The sequence below is a fragment of the Corythoichthys intestinalis genome, chromosome 6, assembly GCF_030265065.1.
Source record: "Corythoichthys intestinalis isolate RoL2023-P3 chromosome 6, ASM3026506v1, whole genome shotgun sequence".
NCBI lineage: Eukaryota > Metazoa > Chordata > Actinopteri > Syngnathiformes > Syngnathidae > Corythoichthys > Corythoichthys intestinalis.
The window spans coordinates 41,493,194-41,520,029 of NC_080400.1; the positions used below are offsets into that span (position 1 = coordinate 41,493,194).

Consider the following 26,836-nt stretch of genomic DNA (forward strand, 5'->3'; position numbering starts at 1 on the left):
TAGTCTACAATAGTAAGAAAGTAAGATCTAGAATTAAAGCAAACAAGTCAGTAGAACAAAACACACATTTCTGATACAAAACACAAGTTCAGAGAGCCATTTAGCAATGTAAGGATTCTGGTGATGTAAAGGTACAAAACCCTACTGTGAAGGGCATGCAGGCATATGTCTTGTTATAACGTGACCAGGAGTGCAGTAACCAGAGGTGGGTAGAGTAGCCAAAAATTTTACTCAAGTAAGAATTGCTCAACTTCAAAATAATATTACTCAAGTGAAAGTAGTCATCCAAAAAATTTACTCAAGTACAAGTAAAAAAGTTTCCAGTGAAAAGAATACTTAAGTAATGAGTAACATTTTGAATAACTGCTTATTTTTGTTTTTTTAAACAATGGTATTTTTTTTTTTCTCTCAGCACAAATTTATCTACAGTGTAGCAAATTTATCTACAGTGTATCACAAAAGTGAGTACACCCTTCGCATTTCTGCAGATATTTAAGTATATCTTTTCATGGGACAACACTGACAAAAGGACACTTTGACCCAATGAAAAGTAGTCTGTGTGCAGCTTATATAATAGAGTTAATTTATTTTCTCGTCACAATAACTCAAAATATAGCCATTAATATCCAAACCCCTGGCAACAAAAGTGAGTACACCACTTAGCAAATATGTACATCCCTAAATGTCCAAATTGAGTACTGCTTTTCATTTTCCCTCCAAAATGTCATTAGACTCGTTACAGGAGTGCTGTCAGCATTGCTGCAGAGATTGAAGAGGTGGTGGTGGTGGGGGGGGGGGGTCAGCTTATTAGTGCTCAGACCATACGCCGCACTGTACATCAAATTGGTGTGCATGGCTGTCACCCCAGGAGGAAGCCTCTTCTGAAGACGATACACAAGAAAGCCCGCAAACAGTTTGCTGAAGACTTGTCAACAAAGCACATGGATTACTGGAACCATGTCCTATGGTCTGATGAGACATTGATCAACAACAACAGTGTTGTTAAGTTAATACTGCTACAACAGAGATGCGCAAAACTGGTTGATTGGCAGGTGTCACTATGTAATAAGAAGTACTTTCTTTAAAAGATTTCAATAACAGCACTTTATTTGTTCCATAAGAACTTGACTTTGTCACAGTTAATTTGTGACGTATGGCAAATTAAAAGCTATTTAAAACATGAATTGTGTGATGTATGTATTTAGTTAAATGTAAAACGAGACTTCAGAGTTTGTCAAGATTCATAAATAATTTATGCTTCTTGCCTGTCACTGTTGCAAACATACAATTTGTTTTCTTACATTTCTGTATGAGAAATGTTTTGAATGGGCAAGACATTTTAATTGAGGGTTTTTAACAAACTGCCATGTGACTCTTGACATGATTTACTGCATGCTTTTGGTTTTTTTTTCTCTTAAACTCAGTGTGATGCCAAAGTGTGACTCATTGTGTTAAAGGATACCATCCGCAGAACAAAAGAAGGTAATAACCTTCCATTTGTGGGAAAATATCAATATTAAACAATAATTAAATTAATTTTAAATAACGGAAGGAATCAGGTTATAAGTAGACTTTATTTGGTACCCAAAGATGCAACACACAGTTCAGTTAATAATTACACATCACTTAAGAGTCATTGTCACAGAAAATAATAATATAATACATAAAACAATCCTGCATTCTTTTTATACCTGCCAAAATAAAATTCAACTTGACAATACCATCTAATGATGATAACAAATTAATAGTTATGCCAAAATCCCAGTAATCAAAAGATTGTCTTTATGCTCTCATAAAACATGCTTACAAATATGTCCTTTCGTAGAAAATCAATGAAACCAACTTCTAGTTATAATAGTAATAATTTGGTACAAATACCGATACTGTTTAAATCAAAATGTCATAAAAGATTCAAAAGCAACTTCAAATTATTGCATTGTAGGCAGACAAAGGTGTTGGTAATCGCTCATGTATCACATAACAATGTTAAAAAGTGTGCTCTTAGTCCAAAAGTGTCTTTAACTGTTTGACAGTTGTAAATGAGCAACAAACATACAATTCCCAATTAAATTACAAAAATGATATTAATGCTAACTAATGCTAATATTTTACACACAGTATTATGCCTTCTTTTACAAATGTATGATCACGATCCAGCATTATGGTTGTAGATCTATTAGCTCTGCTGTATATCAAGATTAGCCATGATGGAAATTGTAGCAAATAATAAAAATGGATGAGGGTGAAGAAACAGCAATGCAATCTCGTCAACTTCATGAAATTGAATGGTATTTGACACGGTTATAAAATGTCCAGAACTGTACCAACCAGCATTATGAGTTCAATTAATGTTATTTAGATAGTCAATTAAACTGTCTGCTTATGTCAAATTGTTGAAAGTCATATATACTGTACTAACTCATCTACTCCGAAGGATTTGAGATGTTTGTTTGGGATAGTACAGTACATGGTTAGCGGTAGAAATGACTGTTTTGTTGGATTTGTACCTTGACCCAAAAGCAGTAGTTCCTAGTTACATAGTACACCAACATACCACATAAAAGCGAGACAACATTATGTAAAAGCAGCATTCCATAAAATTGGATCACACACTGAAGGCAAGTTGTTACTCAAACGTAGCAAACCATTAAGTTTCACAGAAACCGACCAAATGGGCACCTAAACGTAGTGAAGAATTTAAAAGACCAGATTCCAAATCTGATATTTAAATTAACACAACCTTAGATGCGCTACATAACATGACTGGATTCATGGGAGAATACACTATTAATGGTAGTCTTTATCACAAACCAAGCCTGTTCATACTCGGACCATTACCGTCGGGTCTTTACCAGGTGACATCCTGTGGGTTAAGCGTTCATACCCAAGGCCCCCTACGAAAAGAACACAAGGATAGGAATTTGCAATTAATTAATTAATTAATTTCCTAGCCAGTTTGCCATAACACACTGCCATAAGACTGCTCATGTTTTGGCTGTCAACAATAGGAAACACAATGACAGCATTAGCAAACTGTAAGGAAAAGCTAAAATATGAAGAAGAGATTAATGGATGGAAGTATGGTTCTGTACAGCAAATGCACAGCATTTTTTTTTGACATGCCAGATGTAGTAGTCCCATTTCAAATCAACCCATTGCATAGTTTCAACTGACAAGCACAATATTAATGATAAATTATAGGTGCAAGCCTATCTAATATTACATCTAGACATATTCAACGTACTGTTGCTGTGGTACCTTATATGATCCTATTCTGTATATCTAGGACATTTCCTTATTAACAGAAACGGTAATTAAAATGAATGGCGGCATGGTGGCAGAGTGGTTCGCATGTTCGCCTCAAAGTTCTGATATTGTTGGCTCTGGCCTCCCTGTGAGGAGTTTGCATGTTCTCTCCGTGCCTGCGTGGTTTTTCCCTGGGCTTCCTACCCCCCCAAATGCATGGTAGGCCGATTGAGCACTCCAAATTGTCCGTAGGTCTGAGTGTGTGGATGGTTGTTTGTCTCCATATTCCCTGCGACTGGCAGGCAACCAGCTCAGGGTCTACCCTGCCTCCTGCCTGTTGTTAGCTGGGATAGGCTCTAGCACCCCTTCAACCCTCATGAGGATAAGCGGTTCAAAAGATGGATGGTATGAAAATGTATTAATGTATTAAATGGTAAATGAAAAACTAATCTATATTATTTGAATTAAGTCTATTTTTTTTTTAACTGTCACATAGACCATTAGTTAAAAGCACACCAGTATCATAAATCCTCTTTGAAAGCAGTAATATTTTATTAGGTCATTTTCACATCAATTAGACACTTTGGTAAATGGTGGTAATGGTGTTATACTTGTATAGCACCTTTTATAGGGGTTCGGTATCTTGCTCAAGGATACTTAGGCGAGTTCATCAGGGCAGAGAATCGAATCCACAACCTCTGGGTTGAGGGACAACTACGCTACCACTGAGCCACGCCATCTCCACTCAACCCCTACTTTGGTAGCCATCCACACACTTCTGATAGAATCTTAATTAACATTAACATAATTGTTGAAGTTAAGTTAAGTTTGCTGGCTTTCTGACATGTATTTGTTTCTTCAGCATTGTCTACATGTTCTTAATGGGGTTTAAGTCAGGACATTGGAAATGCTAAAACCTTAAATCTGTCCGAATTTACATAAAATAATGCTAGAATTTGGTTACCTGTCCCTTGGCCATTTTCACTTTCAAATCCCTATGGTGCTTTACGCAGAGTAAATTGAATAATGAAGAAGGACTATTACCGTACCCTTAAATTCTTCAAAATAAACTAAAATCATCAGCTCGAAGGTTGGATCTTTGGCGCAATTCATTGTTCCAACAGGACAATGACCCCAAACACACACAAAAAGTGATAATGGAATGGCTAAATCATGCTAGAAGTTTTTAAAAGGCCTAACTTAAACCCCAATGAGAACATGTGGACGAAAATGAGCAGATGAGCCCATTTCGGAAAGCCAACAAATTTAACTGAACTGAAGAGGAGAGGTCAAAAAGTCAATTAAAACATGTGGAAGGATACCAAAAGCGTTTAATTGAAGTAAAAATGACCGAGGGACATGTAACCAAATATTAGCATTGCTCCATGTACAGTGGGGCAAATAAGTATTTAGTCAACCACCAATTGTGCAAGTTTTCCTACTTGAAAAGATTAGAGAGGCCTGTAATTGTCTACATGGATAAACCTCAACCATGAGAGACACAATGTGGAAAGAAAACTACATTGTTTGCTTTTTAAAGAATTTATTTCCAAATTAGAGTGGAAAAGAAGTATTTGGCCACCTACAAACAAGCAAGACTTCTGGCTGTCAAAGAGGTCTAACTTCTTCTAACAAGGTCTAATGAGGTCTAGCGAGGCTCCACTCGTTACCTGTATTAATGGCACCTGTTTTAACTCATTATCAGTATAAAAGACACCTGTCCACAACCTCAGTCAGTCACACTCCAAACTCCCCTATGGCCAAGACCAAAGACCTGTCGAAGGACACCAGAGACAAAATTGTAGACCTGCACCAGGCTGGGAAGACTGAATCTGCAATAGGTAAAAATCTTGGTGTAAAGAAATCAACTGTGGGAGCAATTATTAGAAAATGGAAGACATAAAAGACCACTGATAATCTCCCTCGATCTGGGCTCCTTGCAAGATCTCACCCCGTGGTGTCAAAATGATAACAAGAACGGTGAGCAAAAATCCCAGAACCACACGGAGGGACCTAGTGAATGACCTACAGAGAGCTGGGCCACAGTAACAAAGGCTACTATCAGTAACACAGCCAGGGACTCAAATCCTGCACTGCCAGACGTGTCCCCCTGCTGAAGCCAGTACACGTCCAGGCCCGTCTGCGGTTCGCTAGAGAGCATTTGGATGATCCAGAAGAGGACTGGGAGAATGTGTTATGGTCAGATGAAACCAAAATAGAACTTTTCTGTAGAAACACAGATTCTCATGTTTGGAGGAGAAAGAATACTGAATTGCATCCGAAGAACACCATACCCACTGTGAAGCATGGGGGTGGAAACATTATGCTTTGGGGCTGTTTTTCTGCAAAGGGTCCAGGATGACTGATCTGTTTAAAGGAAAGAATGAATGGGGCCATGTATCGAGAGATTTTGAGGAAAATCACCTTCCATCAGCAAGGGCATTGAAGATGTCGTGGCTGGGTCTTTCAGCATGACAATGATCCCAAACACACAGCCAGGGCAACAAAGGAGTGGCTTCGTAAGAAGCATTTCAAGGTCCTGGAGTGGCCTAGCCAGTCTCCAGATCTCAACCCCATAGAAAATCTGTGGAGGGAGTTGAAAGTCCATTTTGCCCAACGACAGCTCCAAAACATCACTGCTCTAGAGGAGATCTGCATGGAGGAATGGGCCAAAATACCAGCAACAGTGTGTGAAAAGCATGTGAAGAGTTACAGAAAATGTTTGGCCTCCGTTATTGCCAACAAAGGGTAAATGGTATTAAACTTGTATAGCACTTTTCCACTACATTGCCATCTACCTACTGGTGATGCAGCACCTTGAGCATAAGGGCAGAGAATCGAACCACAACCTCTGAGTTGGGGGACAACTACTCTACCACTGAGCTACGCCATCCCCATAGGATGGGGCCCAACCCCATAACAAATAACATAACAGTTTTGAAATGAACTTTTGGTATTGACCAAATACTTAATTTCCACCATGATTTGCAAATAAATTCTTTAAAATTCAAACAATGTGATTTTCTGTTTTTTTTTTTCCACATTCTGTCTCACATGGTTGAGGTTTACCCATGTTGACAATTACAGGCCTCTCTAATATTTTCAATTTCTGGTGTAGTACAAACCATGGTATGAGAGTAGCTAGCCATTTGCAGCACACACTCCAGGGTCTCTAGGAGCTGTTCCTTGCGGAGCATGTGGAGTCTGGTTTGATTGAGGCTCTTGCTTATTTCTAGTTGCTGCAATGTCACCTTGAGGGCCACCGAAGCACACTGAAGAACACTCATTCCTGTGTACACATACTGTACGTGACTATGACTTGCAAGAAAAAAAGAATTATACATGGTCCAGATATAAAGACTGCAAATGTCGCGCACATTTAATTTTTAACACAACACAGTGTACGAACAGCTTTCACTGCTTGATTATTTATAATCCGTGAAGAGTTCTACCTGACCCTGCTCACATTGGGATTTAAGATATTCTTGAAATGCGTAAAGTAAAAACTCGCAACCTTGTCTTTATGGCATGCAGACATGTTTCCATTGTTGCGAAATAAAAAATTGGATTCTGATAAATTACATAATTTTATCGTACAATAACTTTCTTCTCCAACCGTTTTTTATTATTCAGCGTAGAAGCAGTCATCTGCTACAGTGTCTCAAATAAAGTTCCTGGCACAGTTGTTCGATCTCAGCAATAATAAGGTGTTGTGGAAGCAGATGGGGTGTGTGGTGTGTAAGAAGGGACCATCAAGATCTGCAAGGCTTTAGTTGTTGCAAATGTATTATTGAAAAAATAAACTACAGTATGCTATTCATTTTGTGAGTAATTTAACAAACAAACAAACAAGTAATTTCTTGAAATTGTTTGGCCGACCAAAGTATTTATCTAGTATAATAAATATAAAAAAATAAAATAAAAATAATAATATAAGTATATCTAGTATAATTTTGTTTTTATATTTTTAGTGTTTTTTTAAATTGAATTTATTATATGTTAAATGTCAATACAGTTTTTCATGTTCTAATCAGTGTCAAAACCAATTGTTGTTTTTAACCAAGCGAGAATGCATGGACTAACTTGAATGAAATGAGTCATAATTTGGTGGTTTCCTGAAACTTAACGTTCAAGACGTGAGACTTATTCATGACAACTACATCAGTGATTTATTGTCATCTCTGCTATAAATGTAAAATTAATGTTGCTAATAAACAATCAAATAGCCGAAAGCCAATGACAGTATATTCTCTTTGGCAAAGATAAACGATCTGAAGGCACGAGCAGAGATATTTGTCAACAGCGGCTTCGATTAAACAAACGCAAGAGGACCTACCATACTTATCGGTGGCTTCAACATCAATGTACACACCATCCATCATAGCACGTTTTAGAACCTGAAAGAGAGCATGCAAGTAAAAAGCTGTGTCCCACCTGTGTTCCTAGCTTTCAAAAGCCACAAGTAAGGTGGTTGAGCTTAATAAAGAGTTATGACTAATAAGTCAAGTTGGTAAGACTAAATAACATACACACCATGGACTGAAAACTCGGTGGAATGTGTCAATGTTGACAGTAATTACACACTAAATAACAGTTTCAATTTAGGGTGATCAAGAGAGCCATTAAAATTAAAAACACATGTTGCCATAACCTTTCATTCTAATATTATACGTAATACATTAATTTATATAAATATCAAAATTTTGTCTGCTCATCAACAAGCATAACATTATTGGAATTGTCCCAAAATGACTCAGCCCAATTGTTCAAATTACTCTTTGAATAAAGTTTCCATTTTGTAACATGGCATTATTCATGGCGTCACATGATACTCACGAAAGAAGATAGACTTTTAAATAGGTTTCTTGGTGGGTGCACACTGTATACAAGTATGTACTATTAATCAGAAATTATAGTAGTTTAGTTATGTGTAAACAATACTTTTCGCACTTATACAGTATGTATTTACTTAAGCCTAATTACGCCTTGTCATTGAAAGAGTGCATATGGGCAAATGAGGAACCAGACATATTAATGATGTTTTACTCAAAGCAAGGTTCCAACCTCAAGAACTCGGATGAAACCTTTCTCAGCACTAAGGTGAAGGCAGGACTTTCCTGAGTTGTTTCTTTCACTGACACAAGCACCAAATTGTATCAGGTCCTCTACTATCAGGTGATGGTTGTGCTTGGCTGCAAGGAGGAGGGCAGTCTGAAATAAAATGAAAGACATGGGAATTTTACCACAATTCACTTTGCAAAGGATTTTAAGGATTTTTATTTTTTTTATTGTGTGTAGGAATCAGTTTTTCCATCAGTTGTGTCCTAGTTAACGAATAAGAGTGTCACAAATAACTACAGTTGTAAATCAAATGCAAAACATTTGAATAAATTCTTGAATTTATTCATTCATTGAAGTTGGCAACTGTCAAGCTCTACAGTAGAACTTGGCTTTATTGGTAGGTCACTTATTATCATGACCTTTTCGCAGTTCTGGGATCAAGGACTTATCATTTAGTTTTTACTATAGGTCACTATTTGTGGCTTTTAACATTTATATTTGGAGGAAATAATTTTGAACCGTACCATTCCATCCGAATCTTTTAGGTCTAAGCTGTTGAGTGCAGCCATCCTTTTTGCGATTGCGTAGGTCAGTGTCCTCCTGCCGTCACATGCCACAGTATGGAAAGCACTGTAGAGAGCGAGCGAGTGAGCATTTAGATCTCAATAGCAAGGAAAAGTTTTTAAAAATCTAGACAATAAACTGCACTACTGTCACACATTTACAGTATGTTGAAAAGTTGAAAGAATTCTAGTCGAATACAACACATTCTGGTCGAATACAACGCATCGATGCCAGAATAGATCTCGTTATCACTGTAGTAGCAGTACGGCCCAGCGTTGCCGGGCATGCTACTTGTGCTGGGTGGTTTGGGCCAAGGTTTCTTAAAATGACACATTAAAAACTTGTGTGTGTGGGCTTCCTTATGATATTTTTATTAATGTATGCTGGATGGATTTATCGATCAGTATGGCCCTGTGTTGCTCAGGTGAAAAAGTGAAAGTTGACATTTTCTATGCTCATTTTTGGGGTTTCCAATTCATTTTTTCACACTAAGTGGAGGCGTACAGAGATCAAACCCATCTAAAAACACTCCCAGACACATATAGTACAACTCTGTAAAATTTGATCAAATACCCTCAACCATTTCGGCGTCTATAAAACACAAAATTAGAAATATTTTATCTAAAAACGATGTAGAAAAATTAATTCACGCGTTCGTTACATCGAGATTGGATTACTGTAACTCCCTACTTGCAGCTTGTCCTAAAAGTTCTCTAAAAGGTCTTCAGCTTGTCCAAAATGCAGCAGCAAGACTTTTAACAGGAACCAATAGAAGAGAGCACATCACCCCTGTGCTCCAGGCCCTTCACTAGCTTCCAGTCGAGTTTAGAATTAAATTTGAAATCCTTCTTACTTTTAAGACCATTAATGGGTTGGGGCCATCTTATCTCACCAATGTTATGGTTCCATACCGCCCCAACAGAACACTCCGCTCTCAGAATGCAGGTCTAATGTTAATTCCCAGGGTTTCTAAATGTACTGTCGGCGCTAGAGCCTTTAGCCACCAAGCCCCTGTTTTATGGAATCAGCTTCCAGCTAATATTAAAGAAGCCGAGACAGTCTGCACATTTAAGATTAGATTAAAAATGTTCCTATTCGACAAAGCTTATGGTCAGGCTAGTTGAAGTCGGAGTAGACTCACAGTTTAGTCTAAGCTGCACTAGAAGCTATAACGCTGGGGGAAGTACAGCCACTGAGTTCTATCTCCTTTTTCTCACTCTACCTACTACTTGTCTTACTTTATTTCTATTTTCCAATGTTAATATCTAGTTGTCTAGTCTCTTCATCACTAGTCACCCGGTGTCCCCTTTCCCCCCTCCCCTCTGGGGAGGAGCTATTTTTCAGCTGCAGCCTCCTGACTGTCCGGACCCCTGGCTGGATGGACGTCCTCTTTGCTACCCCCGTCTCATCTGGCTAGATGGACCTCTTCTTGTTCCTTTACCCCACTGCATCTTTACGGACTGTAACTTCGCCTGCTAATTCCCATTAGCAGTCCTGGTGCTTCCTGTCTATCCGTCCTGGGAGTGAATCTCTCCTGACTGTGGTACTCCCCAAGGTTTCTCATTTTCTCCCAAAGACTCAGGAGTTTTTGGAGTTTTTCCTTGCCGACATGGAGGGTCTAAGGATGGGGGATGCCCAGGACTTGAACTTTATTTATTCATCTTTGTTGCTTCATTTGCTGTTTCTGATTGTGTATCATATTGCCTCTGCAAAGCCCTTTGAGACAACCTTGTTGTGATTTAGGGCTATACAAATAAAATTGAATTGAATTGAATTGAATTGAATTGAAATGAATTGAAATGAATTGAAATGAATTGAATTGAATTGAATTGAATTGTATTGTTTCAAATAAATTTTTCACACTAAATCGAGGCCTACAGAGATCAAACCTATCTAAGAACACTCCCAGATGCATGAAGTACATCTGTGTAAAATCTCATCAGAATCTACCCAGCTATTTCAGAGACTTTGGGAACGAACACACACACAGACCAAGATCCATTTATATAAAAGTATAGAGAAATATAGATATCAATTTGTAAAAAAAAACAAACAAAAAAACATCTAAGTCTAAGCAAAGACTTCATAATATATTGACGGGACACAGGGTGCGGGGCCGATTAATAGGGGGCCTATCTCCGTCAAAGCTGACAAAGTGGAAACACAGACAAAGAGCTTTTTACATTGAAAATTCTTGTGAATAATTGCTTAAATCCCTGAATTCTTTATAGATATGGACGTAAAGCAATCTCGATTTTTGCTTAAATGCAAAAACAAAACAAAAAACGGGCAGTTAGCATTTATTTTACGTAAATATGTCGAATGTGCTGCTAGTCTTTAAGCCACTGTGGCACCGCCTTATCACCAAAAAGAGCTTTTTACGTAGGAAATTCTTGTAAATAAATGCTTAAATCCCTGAATTCTTTATAGATATGAATGTAAAAGAGTCTCGATTCTTGGTTAAAAGCAAAAAACCAGGCAGTTTGCATTTACTTTACGTAAATATTGCGAACTATGACGCCAACACCATAACTGTTAATTTCGCCCAATGATTTTTTTTCACAACGTTTCAAAATGCATGCATGGACCTTGAATCCTTGAACAAATCACTCCTGAGACAATCCTTCCTGTTTGCATGCGGTACAGCTTTTGTACTTTTTCAACCTAAATCTGGTGTTGGATCACTGCATGTGTTTGAGAAAAACTGCGACTGACTTCAACAAACTGAAGCAGAGTGTGGGACGGTTCCCTAATTGAAGGCATGGTTCAGTGTCCGGGGAGTGTGTCCCGTCAATATCATTATGAAGTCTATGGTCTAAGCTTTATGTGTAACCTGTTTTGGTCAGAAAATGTATTATTGGTGTTGTTTTTAAACTTATATGACAACTAAACATGATCAACTTACGTTCGGCCATGTTGATCAGCCATCAGCAGTGCTTCGTCAGAGATGTCCCGCAGTTGAATCTCCTCCATCTGGAGCTGTGCCCAAAAGAAGTCGGAGCTGCTCAGTGGGTAGTTATTGAACCAATTGTCTGTTGTCAATGTGGGCTCGAAGCCTGTGGTCATGGCATCAGGAGGGGGTGACCTTTGGTGGTACTCTAACCCAGGTGAGTAACTTGTATGGGAAGGTGGGCTGGGGATGATTTCGTCAGACACATCACTGTTGTACCCTGTGCCTTGTAATGAGGGAAAGGTAGAATTTGAGGTTAAGCTATCGATGAGTAAAGCGTAGATTTTTATGAAACCTGTGAGACTAGTAAATTACCATTTGGCTCAAAACTGTATGCAGGTGACACCGGTGAGCTGAGAGAGGAAATTTGAATCTGGGAACTGTTTGTGGTGCCGGTCCTCAGATCCTCCTCCAACACTTCGACAATGATTGCCAGCTCCTCCAGGCTACTGGTGGGGCGTTTTCTCTGTGATGTGAAAGACAGCTATGGTATTTGCGGTTCTTGGAATGTTCCTTAATTCTTGACATTATTTTTATGGCGACCTGCAGACACGTGAGGAGTGATCACGTTTACTGACCTTGCTTGTTCGATTTGCTGTGTGAATTTTAACTCGTTTCTTGTCCCCTAAAAAAAACACACATTGATTATGAACGCAAAGTAATTTATGAAAAACTAATTTAGTATTGTAAAACTGGTCTTTACCTTGAACTCTTTTGCTGCGCAGATTCTGCTTGCAAAAATCAGAATAGTAAAGGAAGAGAGGGACATGTTTTTTAAACTGTGTTTCTTTACTTACAAACACAAGTAAATGTATTTTCCCATATCAATTGCCCTTAAATCTTTTAGGTAAATTCAAATTTGTTTTGAGCGTCAAAAGCATTCTTGCACATTTAGTCTGGATTATAATTTTCCACTTTTAATTATTGAACTGTATTCCGATTTTGGTTTAATTTTTTTTTTTCTCTCTCTCTCTCCTCCAGGGACAGATTTTAATTATAACTGTACTTTTCATGGACCAGTCTCTCTATATGTTCGTTTTTTCTGTCTGATCAGTTTATTCGAAGATTATGACTACAGTTATCAAACCGGCTGGAGGAGCGTGTGTTATCCAGGGCAAGATCAAGTTTCTATTATTTGCTTGATGAATGCCGTCACAATTGATAGAAATATGATATTGATATGACAGAATTAGTTTTTCCCAATTCGACCACGAGACGTCACATTAATCTGAATCCGACACATCAATCTGAATTACGACAAAGGGATCAAGACAGGTAAATCTACTCATCTCAGTTGTGTGTTAAAGTATTTTGCATGTGGCTTATTTAACGTTTGATGGTTGGGATGTAGAAATGCCGCAACGTAAAGAGGATCAACACACTGAAAACCCTAATACATTCACAAAACAATAAACTATATTTTTTCGGACTATAAGTCGCAGTTTTTTTCATAGTTTGGCAGAGGGTGGGTCTTATACTCTGGAGCGACTTATGTGTGAAATTATTAACACATTATTATATCATTGTTGCTTGTTAGCATATTCTGTATACTATAGTTTTCTCATTAACTCTACGTTACATTACCATACCATGCAGATTCTCACTTCGTTGTTTATACGTCATGTAATGTTAGCATACCGTACACTTATTCAGCCTGTTGTTCTCTATTGTATTTTTTTTTTTTTGAATTGCCTTTCAAGATGACATGTCTGTTCTTGGTGCTGGATTCTATCAAATAAATTTCCCCCAAAAATGCGACTTATACCCCGGTGTGACTTATAGTCCAAAAAATACGGTAAGCGTTGACACAAAAATATTTTAGTAATGTACTGTATGGTTCTGAATTATTTTCTAGCCTACCACACAACTTAGTATAAAAACCTTTGTTCAATTAACCCCTTGAAATGTTATAGCTCAGTAAACTACATAACGACGTTTGACTTTAAGACGTTAATAGTTATTCAAGAGTTCAGCTGTTTATGATTACAGTGCACTTCATACTGAATGAAAATACACGTCACACTAAATTTCACAAGATCCTTTCTTATGTGGCTTTTTAGTGTGTCCAGCTTTATTCGGACTTGCATTGTCGTCAAACCTGGTAGGAGAATATGTGTTGTCCAGCAGAATTTCGCCTTATTTTTTAAAGCAACCAGTGTCTTCATTGACAGCCATTTGTTTATTTTTCATTCATTCATTCAGCTTCCTCACCGCTTATGTGTGCTGGAACCTTTTCCAGCTAACTCTGGGCCGTAGACAGGGTACACCCTGACTCGGTTGCCAGCCAATCACAGGGCCAGAACAAAAGAAACAACCATTCGCACACGCTCATAAACATGGACAATTTGTTCAATCAGCCTACCATGCATGTTTTTGAGACATGGGAGGAAACAGATGCAGGCATGGGGAGAACATGCAAAGTCCATACAAGAAGACAGAAGCCTGGGATTGAACCCTTGACCTCAGAACTCTGAGGGGGATGTGCTAACCACTCGTCCACTATGCCGCCGCCAATTTCACCTACATGTGACTTATCGTCCGAAAAATGCCTTTCGTATAATCCATAAATAACTTTACATAGCAGACAGTTGGACAGCCCAACTGACAAATGGGTCAGTCAGCAGACAGACAGATCAATTGATAAACGGATAAATATCATGACTCGGAATTATGTATTCAGCCTAATTTTTTTTATTGATAAAGGTTACCTGAAGATCTTGTGGGTCTCTGCCCTGGGCCATACGGATGTTCCGAAGCAGATCCTTGACAGGCATTTTAACACGTACTCCAAGATATACCTTCTTATTATCTTCACTGCAATGCTCTGGAACTTAGATGAGCCATTATGGTGTCATAGTACAATGAAAAAACATGTACAGGCAAGCAGTAGACAAAGTATTTGTCTGAAAAGTTTGTCATACAGATATCTTGCCACTTGAGTACAGTTAGGATGGCTTTGTAGTAGGCCTAATACTTACTAACATCATGTTTTGATACTGTCAAAGCAAAATTAGACCCCATCTTTCCTTAAAACTAACATTAAGGCACAAACAGTAGGCGACATTTTCAGTCTACACCTTTCAAAATGAAAAATCTTGAAATACATTATTTGACAACTCCTCGGGGTTAATTACACGATCCAAGGCAATGTACCTGTACTTGTTTCACCAGCCTTCAGGGTGAGCGTATCCGAGTCTGCAATGTGCACTGCAGCACCCCGCGGCTGAGAAACTGGATGAGCGCCGGTTTTGGCTCTTCTGTACACTCGTTCCTTGCCCTCCAGCATTTTGTAACGTCCTCTCATCTTGACCGACTATTCAAAAAGAACACAGTATAAGTAACTTTGAGGGAAAAAAAATGAAACTTGCAGTTAAATACCTACACAAGCTTTGTGTTTCTAGACGAAATTGGTCAAGTCCCCACACCAGCTGGTTCTCCAGCTCACCTTGACATGACTGCTTGTTGATAAGTACTTGTACCTACCTGGTAATCTGACACCAACCACGCCCAGCAACTGCATCCATGCGTTCACGTAATCAACCTCAAATATGTTCAAATGCCTTCCATTAAAACAACTAAAAATGATAATCAAGTTTAATATGGTAGTCCAAAATTAAAACATACATATTGAAAATATATATGCAATATGTATGTTGTAATTTTGGACATACATATTGCATACATATGCAATATTTATGTTGTTGTTTTGGACTAGCAAATTAAACTTGACTTATCATTTTTATTTTTTACCATCACCTACCTACCTACCTAACCACCCACCCACCCATCCATCCATCCATCCAATGGGTTTTCCCATTGGCAGTGTATCAAATACTTGTTCTCCCCACTGTATATATATAGATAAGAAAGAGGGGAAAGAGGGGGGGCCGAGGACTAGTGAGCATCAGAGCCACTATCCGGGAGGAAACTATATCCCACCATGAGTACATCATGAAAATGGCCCCCAGTGATGACATGCTCGGTGAATGCCTCAGGCAACAGAAGCCCAGTAAGGAGGAGGACCCTGAGGAGCCATCATGGAAGGACAAGCCCCTGCATGATTTGTACCACTGACAAATTGAGGGGGTATTAGAAGTTTTGAATGGCCGTTTATTAAGGTTGTACAATTCTTTGACCATAGATGAAGAAATAAATATGCTTGCTTTGATGTAAACCAACCTCAAAGTTTCCACATTCATTCCATTCATACATGTAGAGTCGATTTTATCAAAGAGTTACTAAACAAGTTTTTTCAAGTTACAAGTTACTAAATAAATTCATGTTGGCAGTATGTTTGTATGTTCTTCCCATGCACACGTGGCTTTTTGCTGCATGTCTCTCAGTTTCTCCCACATTTCAAAGGCATGCATGTTAAAGTTTACAATTTCTCTAATCGAATCTGTTGCCTAATTGCTTGATTTTCTAATTATTCACTGGTGTGAATAATGAATAATTACATTTAATAAACATCTTTGCGTGTGTCCGTTGACAATGCTATATAGAGGACAAACCTTTGATGAAAAAAAACAAACACTAAAAGGGTATCCCATATTCACACACTTTGAGGAAACAGTACATGCTTTCAAAAAAATATATATTTATATATTTTTTTATTCATTTACGAAAATCATTTAATTAATTGTTTCAGGAGCTATTGCTTTTCAAAGCGTAAACATTAGGGGTTTAAGACTACACAGAAGCCATACTTATTTACATGTGGAAGTTATTGCATGCTTGTGGGTTTTTGATAGTTTTCTTGCTAAAATGCCTAGATTTTGTAATGTGACAACTGAAGGGGTTTGTAATTTTTAAACGCCGATGGACAAAAAAAACTGGACAAATTTTGTTCCGAAAATGAGATTGTGGAAAGGTGGGCTTTGTTGTTCTTGGCCAAGCAGATTGTTTTGAGGATTTTACCATTAGCATTGACTCAAAAGCCCCTTTCACACACTCCGAATAACCAGGAATATCGCGGGATCTAACCCTGTATGAGAAAATGTTCCACTTCATTTGATGTGGTTGGAGTCGTGAAAGAACTGGTGTCTATCATTTATAATAAAGAAAGATTTTGGAGGCAGTTTGGTGTGTTGCATGCTTTACTGATCTCTCCGTGTGTCTCATACAAATCCGTCCGTGTGACCTCACAAATGCAACACATAATATCCGCTTACAAACCTGGAGTAACCAGATGTTTGACATTTGAAAAAAATTGCCATTTTTAACTTGTTTGAATGAAGGACTTTTAACTTTAGAGGACTCAAAGGGGTCACCAAAGCCCTGATTATAATGCTGCAGGCCATGTTAATTTTATGTTTTGTTTTTAACACTGCTCACATTGTTGCTAAAAAGCCTGATGGGTTTTGCAGTATCTTGGACTTTACAGTGTATCACAAAAAGCCTGATTGGTTTTGCAGTATCTTGGACTTTTACAGTGTATCACAAAAGTGAGTACACCCCTCGCATTTCTGCAGATATTTAAGTATATCTTTTCATGGGATAATAATACTGACAAAATGACACTTTTACACAATGAAAAGTAGTCTGTGTGCCGCTTATATAATAGAGTTAATTTATTTTCCCCTTAAAATACCTCAAAATATAGCCATTAATATCTAAACCCCTGGCAACAAAAGTGAGTACACTGCATGGGAACTATGTACATCCTTAAATGTCCAAATTGAGTACTGCTTGTTCTTTTCCCTCCAAAATGACATATGATTCATTACAGGAGTGCTGTCAGCATTGCTGCAGAGATTGAAGAGGTGGTGGTGGTGGGGGGTCATTCCCACCAACATGCTTGACTGTAGGCATGACACACTTATCTTTGTACTCCTCACCTGGTCGCCGCCACACATGCTTGAGACCATCGGAACCAAACAAATTAATGTTCGTCTCATCAGACCATAGGACATGGTTCCAGTAATCCATGTGCTTGCTTCACATGTCTTCAGCAAACTATTTGCGGGCTTTCTTGTGAACCAATTTGCACCAATTTGACGTATGGTCTAAGCACTAACAGGCTGACCCTCAACCTCTTCGATTTCTGCAGCAATGCTGACAGCACTCCTGTAACGAGTCACATGACATTTTGGAGGGAAAATGACAAGCAGTACTCAATTTGGACATTTAGGGATGTACGCAGTTCCAATACGGTGTACTCACTTTTGTTGCCAGGAGTTTAGATATTAATGGCTATATTTTGAGTTAGTTTGAGGGGAAAATAAATTAACTCTATTATATAAGCTGCACACAGACTACTTTTCATTGTGTCAAAGTGTCATTTTGTCAGTGTTGTCCCATGAAAAGATACACTTAAATATCTGCAGAAATGCGAGGGGTGTACTCACTTTTGTGATGCACTGTATATCAGCTGCGTGCTTAGTTGAGGAGTTCAGCAGTATTTTTAAGGTTTGTTGCTTCAATATATCAGAAATCAAAAGGCTTTAAAGCCCCTTTTACACCTAACGTGAACAGGAAAGAACAGGAAGGTGTCATGTAATCTCATGTATCAATGTTCTAGCATATTGCATCACACTCATTCATCACAAAACTTTCATCATATGGACTGAGTACTCTTTATTATGTCACAAAGAACAACTGAGAACAGTATATAAGGTGTCTGCAGCGATTCAGCATATGCTTGCATGCCAACAAGCCATTACCGCTTGACCTGATTGTTACCTTTGCCTGTCAACATCAATAAAATCCTGTGTCTGCGATACGCAACTGGTTTCGCCGTCTCGTACATGAGGAAGGCAGAAGGCTGGAGCCCAGGATTGAATCCTTGATCTCAGAACTGTGAGAAGGACGCGCTAACCACTCTGCCACCCTGCCACCAATTCCCATGTTCTAAAATATAAAATATGTCAAGTCACATTTACAGGGTGATCCAAAAAAAGACAGGTCCTAAATTTGGATAGGCGCCTCTAGCTACAACTACTAATATTTTATTTTTATCCAGAGCATCATACATAATATAAAATTGAAGTAGTTTTAGCTGCAGTAGGTTTTGGGCCATTTTCTTTTCTTTTCTTTTCTTGTCCGTCTGTCTGTCTGTCTTTCTCTCTCTCTGTTTCTTTCTTTCTTTCTTTTAAGGGAACCCAGTATTTATATGCAAGACTATAAGGTTATAAGAATATGCACTTTTATTTATATGCTCTGAATGAAAGCACATGCTTTCACGGCTGATTGTTTACCAGCTAAAAAAAGAGGTACGACTGTTGCTAAGTGATGAAAACTATAGATTTAGTCATTCAAAAGTAAGCGAGATGAGATGTCAAAATTGATCGGAAATTATGTCATCCGTTACAATGAAGTATATGAATCAAATAACTAAACTACGGCATGTTAGTAATGTTACAAAACCAACATTTAGAGATATTTATTGAGTAATCTTTTAATCTCTGGAATTTTCTTTTTTTGTGTGTGTGTGTGTGTTTCCCGTTTATGGTAAAAGAAAAACCTCCAACTTTCAGAACACAAGAGTTGATTCTCAGCATGTATCCTTAGTATTTTTTGACGGCGTGCAATCTAACAGGTTCAACCTCTTCTGCCAGAGGAGTATTATAACGATGGGCGTGTTGCACGGAAAGTTTCCTCACCTGGGAGGCTTTATGAAATCATATAAAATGAAAAGTATTTATCAATTAATCTTCATAGAAAGTTGTGTAAACAAATAATTTCCCTTAGCAGCTGAAGAAAAGTGGTTATACATGTATTATTCAGAAAATAACCCACTCAAAAAAAACAAAACAAAAAAAAAAAAAAACAGCAGAGAATGCAATGAAAATGATGACAAAATGCCCTTTAATTATTTTTACACAACCATTTAATTTATATCAAAAGGTGCCTTCATTTGAAATATTGAATGAAAAGTACAATACAGAGAGCCGTCTAAGTTTATTTATTAATATATTAAGGCAATACTATTTAATGTTCATTGTTGTCATAGACAGCTTTGGATTTTTTAGTTGATTTCTGTCATATAAAATTGTAGGCATAACTGTCTCTAACCAAAAATAATTGTAATAATGCACATCATGAAGCAATCAAATTTCCATGTTAATACAACTAAATTTGTGTTGACCTAGTGAACTACATTTTTGTTGTAGTCGATAAATTCTCCTTGATGACCATTGGCTCCAAATGGTTTAATTTGGGGTAAATTAAGATGATTAAATTGTTGTTGTGGAATCGATTGCTTTTTCTATTATTTAGGAGCAACATTTATTGTCATTATTCAACCCCTATTCTGTCTTTAATCATGGCAGACTGACAAAGAAAGCTTATTATTTATGATTCCTTCTGAAAAAAACATTTCAGATGACAGCTTGTACGACCACGTATAAAAAAAGGAAAAAATGCAGTGCAGAATGCCAACACAAACAGTGAAGGCTCTTTTGTTTTACTGAAACAATCTTGCAGATTGTATCAGAGGCATAGTTAACCTTTTGATGCTTTGATGTCGTGGCATATGCCACTTCAATGACGCATTCGGTTATTATGAGATCAATGTACTTTTGTGGTTGAATGGAGGACGATTCATCTCCATCTATATTTTAAACAAAGGGAAATCCAGCTGAGGGCTGGGATGAAAATCATGCCAGAGAACATCTGCATAATCTTTTATCCAATATAAGTGGACTGGACATGTTTCCAGGCAATCTGAGGGCACACGTAGACATACTGACTACTGTTTATAGTCACATTAACACATATGGTAGTCCCCTGTTTATGATTATGAAAAAATAATTATATAAAAAAATATTAATAATTACTTAAAAATTTATAATTATATAAAGATAATATAATAATATTTATGAATATTTAAGTGTTTTTAAATGAACAAAAATAGTCACCTTCCCTTGAATTGCTGTCCACTGTAGTGCCCACTGTCCCTGAGAGGTTTAAAACAGAAAACAATTATAATAACAATAATTTGTCATTAATCACAAGTGAACGATATGGACCTTATGTGATTAAACATGATTACAAAATGTATCGCTTGACAGCTCTAATTTATATACAGCTTTACAATTTTGGTTTCTTCCTGAGCCAACGACGAAGAAAAATAAAGCAGTTTGGTGCCGCAATTTCTCAGTTCCGTGTACTATTATTTGTTTTGAATAAAGCTACTAAAAGGAAATAAAAAACACAGGTTGAGTTTTATGTCATCCAAAATGCTACTTATTAATAAAGGGGTTGTTGGGGAGTTCCCCGGAACAAGAAAAAAAAAAAAAAAAAAAAATTAAATTAAAAAAAATAAAAAAATCTCCTCTGACCTCTGGCATAAACAAGGCATTTCCGCCCACAGAACTGCCGCTCACTGGATATTTTTTTCTTTTTCGGACCATTCTCTGTAAACCCAAGAGATGGTTGTGCGAGAAAATCCCAGTAGATCAGCAGTTTCTGAAATACTCAGACCAGCCCTTCTGGCACCACCAACCATGCCACGTTCAAAGTCACTCAAATCACCTTTCTTCCCCATACTGATGCGCGGTTTGAACTGCAGGAGATTGTCTTAAACCATGTCTACATGCCTAAATGCACTGAGTTGCCGCCATATGATTGGCTAATTAGAAATTAAGTGTTCATGAGCAGTTGGACAGGTGTACCTAATAAAGTGGCCGGTGAGTGTATATATGGCGGTAAACACTCAGGTGATTTGAAGTTCCGCTCTGAGACCCCCAATTTAGCCACCTTTCAAAATTGGCTAATAACCATGTGTGATACATCATTGGAAAGCTTAAAATCTCAATTTGCTGGGGGAAGAAAAAATTTGAACAGGAGGGCATTTAAAAAAAAAAATTAACAGCAAAACCCTATCTGGAGGTGAGAGCACGCAAGAGCAGAATTACAGACGCCACGATTTTAACGAGATATTATCGCGTACTTACGTTGTTTCAATCCAAAAACTCCATGTAGCATGTATCACTGAGTGTCAACACACAGCTGTGAATAGCCACAGCTGGATTTTTGGGGGACTTTATGGATGAAATATGGTAATATAACAAGGGTCGCAATGCAGAACTCGCAGACATCAAGGAGTGGTCGAGATTTTCTTTTTCATATATTTACCCCTTCAAATGTTTTATTATTATTATTATTTTTTGTTTGGATCGATTATTTATCATCTAACATATCGGAGAAAATGCGACAGTAACAAAAAAATACAATTAAGCAATAGTTATGAGGGCGATATCCATGACTTTTTTACAGACGCCATTTTTTTTCACTGTGACATTATTTGTTTAAAAGTTTTAAATATGTGAGTAAATAATTCTTTAAGTCGTTTTTTTTTTTTTTTTTAACGAAATATGAGACATCAATTAATGATTCTAAGCTAAAAACGACAGACATTTTGAATAATGAATATAATTAATTACCTTCATTTTATGGCTGGGTTGAAACAAAAGCGGTTGCGTTATGTCTGTAAACGGGGGTTTTCAGGGTAAAACGGACGAATTAAAAATAGTTCGGGGTCTTCATGCACCATTAATCTGCTATGGCAGCATATAGACATATTGTTCTATCAAACAACAATTTATATATATATATATATATACATACATACATACATATATATATATATATATATATATACACATTATTTGGTCTTTTTCTTTTTCTCCATGCTTAATGTGGTACACACAAGGACACAGGACAGAGGTTGAGTCAACTTTAATCCACCTGTTATGTGTCACACAGGTAAGTAACAGGTGCTGTGCTTTTAATTACACAAATTAGAGAAGCATTTTCAAAGGGTGCCAATACTTTTGTCTGGCCCATTTTTGGTTTTGTGTAAAATGATAATGATTTTTCTTTTTTTTCCCAATCTCTTTTGTGGGTTTTTTTTTATTGCAAGCAAAATAAATGATAGAGATGAAGATATTACTACCAAAGCATTTGTAATTGCAATTATTTTCTGGGAAAAATTCAGCATTATCTGACAGAATCACAGGGGTGCCAATACTTTTGGCCAGCAGTGTATATGTATATATATATATATATATATATATATATATATATATATATATATATATATATATATATATATATATATATATATATATATATATATATATATATATATATATGTATGTATGTATGTATGTATGTATGTATGTATGTATGTATATATATATATATATGTGTGTGTGTGTGTGTGTGTGTGTGTGTGTGTGTGTGTGTGTGTGTGTGTGTGTGTGTGTGTGTGTGTGTGTGTGTGTGTGTGTGTGTGTGTATATATATATATATGTATGTATGTATAAAATCACTACTTCCATACAGTATCTACCAAAATTTGTGCTGGTGTACAAAGGTTTTAGGCCACCCTGCTCGCATATGCCTTTTCAGGCGAGTTTGCAGCAGAATTTAGGTCAAGGCTGTGTAATGACCACTCCATAGCACTCTCTGTCATTCTTAAACCAATTTGTAACCAGTATGGCAGGAAGCTATAGGTCAATTCTCCATTTGGAAGACCCATTTGCCCCCAAGTTTTAACTTCCTAGCAGAAGTCTTGAGATATTTATTCAGTGTTTCCATTTATATTTATTTAATCATGAATAGGGATGGGAATCGAAATCCGATTCCAATTCGGAACCGGTTCCGAGTGTTTCGAGGCCTCGACATCACAATGAAAAAGCCGTAACGATCCCTTTAACGAGTCCTGAAGACGCTTATTGCGTCGTGACTGTCTTGTTGTCCAAATGCATCAAACTAGCATGGCGCCAAGAACCACTCGCTCCAAAGTTTGACTACACTTCACCAGGAAAGAGTGTGAAAATGAAAGGTTACGACGGGTAAGCACGAGCATTGCAGCCATAAACATAACAATGACAGCACGTAGGTTCAAACGCTTGAAAGTGTGTCTTCACAGTACAAAGTCCCGGCTATACAGTTAGCTAAACTCCCAAATGACGATGCAGAAGACGTTGGTATAATTTGCTGACTTTATTCAACCATCACTTGAAGAGTGAAACTAAGAATAGAAATGAAACAAATCAATTTCGTCCCCAATAACAAACAGGTTTGCATCAAAGTAAATCAGCGATGATTAGCTGCTAATAACAGTATGGTTAGCATTCGTTCGCTAGCATTAGCACATCGTTCAAACCACTACACAACTGGACTTAAGTGTCCGATCGCGAGTGGAAACACAACAACAACTCAAAAGATGATACATACAGGCGTTGCCTCTGTAGATATTAACATTAACAAAGAACGTAGGCTCGTAGAAGTGTTTCCCTCTCTCACTCACTTGGATGCGGCATTTCTTCTTTGGGTGTATGCGCGCTCCAGTGGTCCTCAAACTGCGGCCCGCGGCCCAAATATGGCCCGCCTCCACATTTGGTCCGGCCATTTTGATTTTTTTTTTTTTTTCGCAATCGTGTTATTTATTTTCTGGCCTTCTCCTTGAAGAATTCAGAGAGGGTTATTTGGTTATTATCTATTTGATTAATAGTGTTTTTATTATTAATTATTATTATTATTATTATTATAAAGAATCCAGAAAGGGTTATTTGATTGTGGCTTTCTGAAAAACAATAATTTTTTACATTTATGCACTTCTGCAATCGTCACACTTTTTCTGTAACAAACTGACCCCGGCCCCTCATCAGAGAAGGGAAAAGTTATGTGGCCCTCACAGGAAAAAGTTTGGGGACCCCTGCTTTAACACATATTGCCAAAGGCAGAACAAAAACCTATCTGCCTATATATATATACCAATATTTTTTATTTCTATTAGATAAATGTTTCAGTAAAATGTTACACATTCTTGTGTATTTGCCACTTATTGCCACAGTTAACATTGAGGCTTTGGGCCTCTTTTGATCTCGTTGTGAGTTTGTAAGGTTGTGACTTCTGATTAAACAAACTCGATGCCAATCAAAACGTTTGTTCTTTTTTCCCAAATTAGAATCGATAAGAGAATCGATAAAGAATCGAATCGTTAAGCAATATCGATAATGGAATCGGAATCGTAAAAATCCTATCAATTCCCATCCCTAATCATGAATGATGCCACCTATTCAGCCAGGTGCACTATCCCCTTCTCTTAATCAAACCTCCACAACATAATGCTGTCGGCCAAATATTTTACAGTTGCTATGGCTGTCACGGTCCTTTCCTGAGGACCCTTAAACAGGCAACTGGGTGAGCGAGGGTTGGATGGAAAATCACGTTTATTTAATAGACCCACATGACAGCCTGGCTTGGGGGGTTAGGGGTGAACATACAGGGCGTGAAAGGTGAAAACGAAGTCGTGAGAAAAGCGAGAGGTCGGTGATCAGTACACTGTAAAAAATTTCAGTGTAAAATAACGGTAAAGAGCTGGCAGCAGGGTTGCCATTTATATACGGTTATTTTACAGTCTTGGTCATGTAAAAATGTTTCACAGTAATAGTCCGTTATCCAGAAAAACTGTTGATTCCTGTATTTATAGAAAATACAGTAAACGTTTGTGTTTTACGAAATTTTCCAGGTTCGCAGTGAGTAAGCAACAGGCACACTTTTGCTTAATAGGCAATGTTTATTAATTAGAAATTGCAAATAAATGAATAAATGGAGTTTAATTGATTACAATCCCACAAAAGCAAGCAAAAACAGCAAAAACAACATCAAGCATCACTCAGAATAACTACAATGCTAGGCCTGAATTGTCAAAAACCCTTACAAAGCAGTTAAAAACACATCAGCACACATAACTTTGGCGCTAGATAATCAGTTGTCGAAGCTAATAATATCCCCGCACCAAAGCGCAACGAGTTCCTCTATGAATTGGTTCACTCGTTGCACTTCCGAACGGCATCATATATCTTGGTTACCATAGCAATGAGCTAAAACTCCCGTCAGAGAGGCAAGCATAACCTGATAAGAAGTTGCATTATCAGTCCAAAAGAATGTGTGCACCTAGAGCACACATTTAGTTACTTTTCTCAAAGGCAGTTATGGCGCAGTTAAAAAGCAGTTATGACGCAGTTATGTTTATATGTGTAAAGTTATACATATATGGCACAATTCGGGTCACAAAAAAGGTTACAAGGTCATAAAAAGGTCATAGAAAATGTTACTGGTGTTTTTTTTCCCAATACATTCCACCCTTTGACCCGGATTGGGTCCATCATTAACCCCTTAATTAATTAATCCTTCAATATATTGTTCCCAATTATCAAATATCCATTGAAACCATGGCACATCGTAAAAATGGGCATATTGAAACCAATGGTGATCTTCTAGAACACAACGCACTACAGCGGTCAACATTTCAATGCGTGTATCAAAACGTGTGTCACGACGAGTATATCCACACCCTATACGTCGAACATACTCAAAAACATGTCCTGGCTCTTCTGGGTGCAAAGTCAATTCACATACGTACCGATTGTACCAAGAATTTGTTGTTTCTACCCTTATTCTCATTGATAGGCTAAAGTATACATTTTATTAGTATACATTCAAAGCAGTGAGTATACTTAATACAATAATCAATATAAACATCGGAGGTACAAAATATTGTCTTGCTGTCATAGACATCCCGGTAAATATATCCCACCAATGGTGAGCAGACTCCTGCTCAATTTCCTTGGCTGCATGTACCACTTCATTTTGAGCTATCAATGTGGACACTTTAAGCTTGGAAACGTTAGACCTGTGTTCCTCAATAAGGTCTGATTATTCCAAATGAAAAGCTCCACATTGTCCAGACAACCCGAAAACGGTGTTTTAGGCAACTGTGGGTGTGGTTTCATAGTAGCTACACAAATAGAGTGGGGTCCTATCTGATATAGCAAGTCATGAGGTCTTTCTACATACCAATCACATAATGCCTGTGTCGTGTCAAAACATGCTTCTTGATACATTACTTGTTTCATACATGCAATACCTTTATCCGATGTGTCGCATCCGCTTAGGTCATAAGTAAGATTGGTTTGTGGGCTAAACCATTCCCCTTGAGGTCTCACAAAATAATAAGCATTAGTTGTAATTACAGGCAAAACATGATATCTGCAAACT

General features: G+C 37.5%; 1 protein-coding gene across 2 annotated transcripts; it reads right to left on the minus strand.

Moving 5' to 3' along the window:
* Window positions 1–1,619: 1,619 nt before the first annotated feature.
* zgc:113279 (uncharacterized protein LOC553749 homolog) lies at window positions 1,620–24,247 on the minus strand. 2 transcript variants are annotated; one of them, XM_057838112.1, is made up of 13 exons: window positions 24,081–24,247; window positions 20,680–20,718; window positions 14,975–15,134; window positions 14,530–14,651; window positions 12,525–12,549; window positions 12,400–12,446; window positions 12,137–12,287; window positions 11,777–12,047; window positions 8,832–8,937; window positions 8,311–8,457; window positions 7,583–7,643; window positions 6,372–6,535; window positions 1,620–2,894 (listed from the first exon to the last, which is right to left on the minus strand). In XM_057838112.1, the coding sequence occupies exons 1-13, from the start codon at window positions 24,180–24,182 to the stop codon at window positions 2,871–2,873; spliced, it is 1,419 nt and encodes a 472-aa protein (XP_057694095.1). In that variant the 5' UTR covers window positions 24,183–24,247; the 3' UTR covers window positions 1,620–2,870. The 2 variants fall into 2 exon arrangements, with proteins under 2 accessions (XP_057694095.1, XP_057694096.1); XM_057838113.1 differs by lacking the exons at window positions 20,680–20,718; window positions 24,081–24,247 and adding an exon at window positions 15,204–15,519.
* Window positions 24,248–26,836: the final 2,589 nt, after the last annotated feature.

What these genes read in the sequence shown, in the direction of transcription:
- zgc:113279 (XM_057838112.1), bottom strand. Translation starts at nt 24,182, where the DNA reads ATGGCCGGACCAAATGTGGAGGCGGGCCATATTTGGGCCGCGGGCCGC. An exon ending in AGAAGAAATGCCGCATCCAA is followed by an intron (nt 20,719 to 24,080) that starts GTGAGTGAGAGA and finishes TAAACCTCTCAG; the next exon opens with GGACAGTGGGCACTACAGTG. An exon ending in GGACAGCAATTCAAGGGAAG is followed by an intron (nt 15,135 to 20,679) that starts GTGACTATTTTT and finishes CTTTTTGAATAG; the next exon opens with TCGGTCAAGATGAGAGGACG.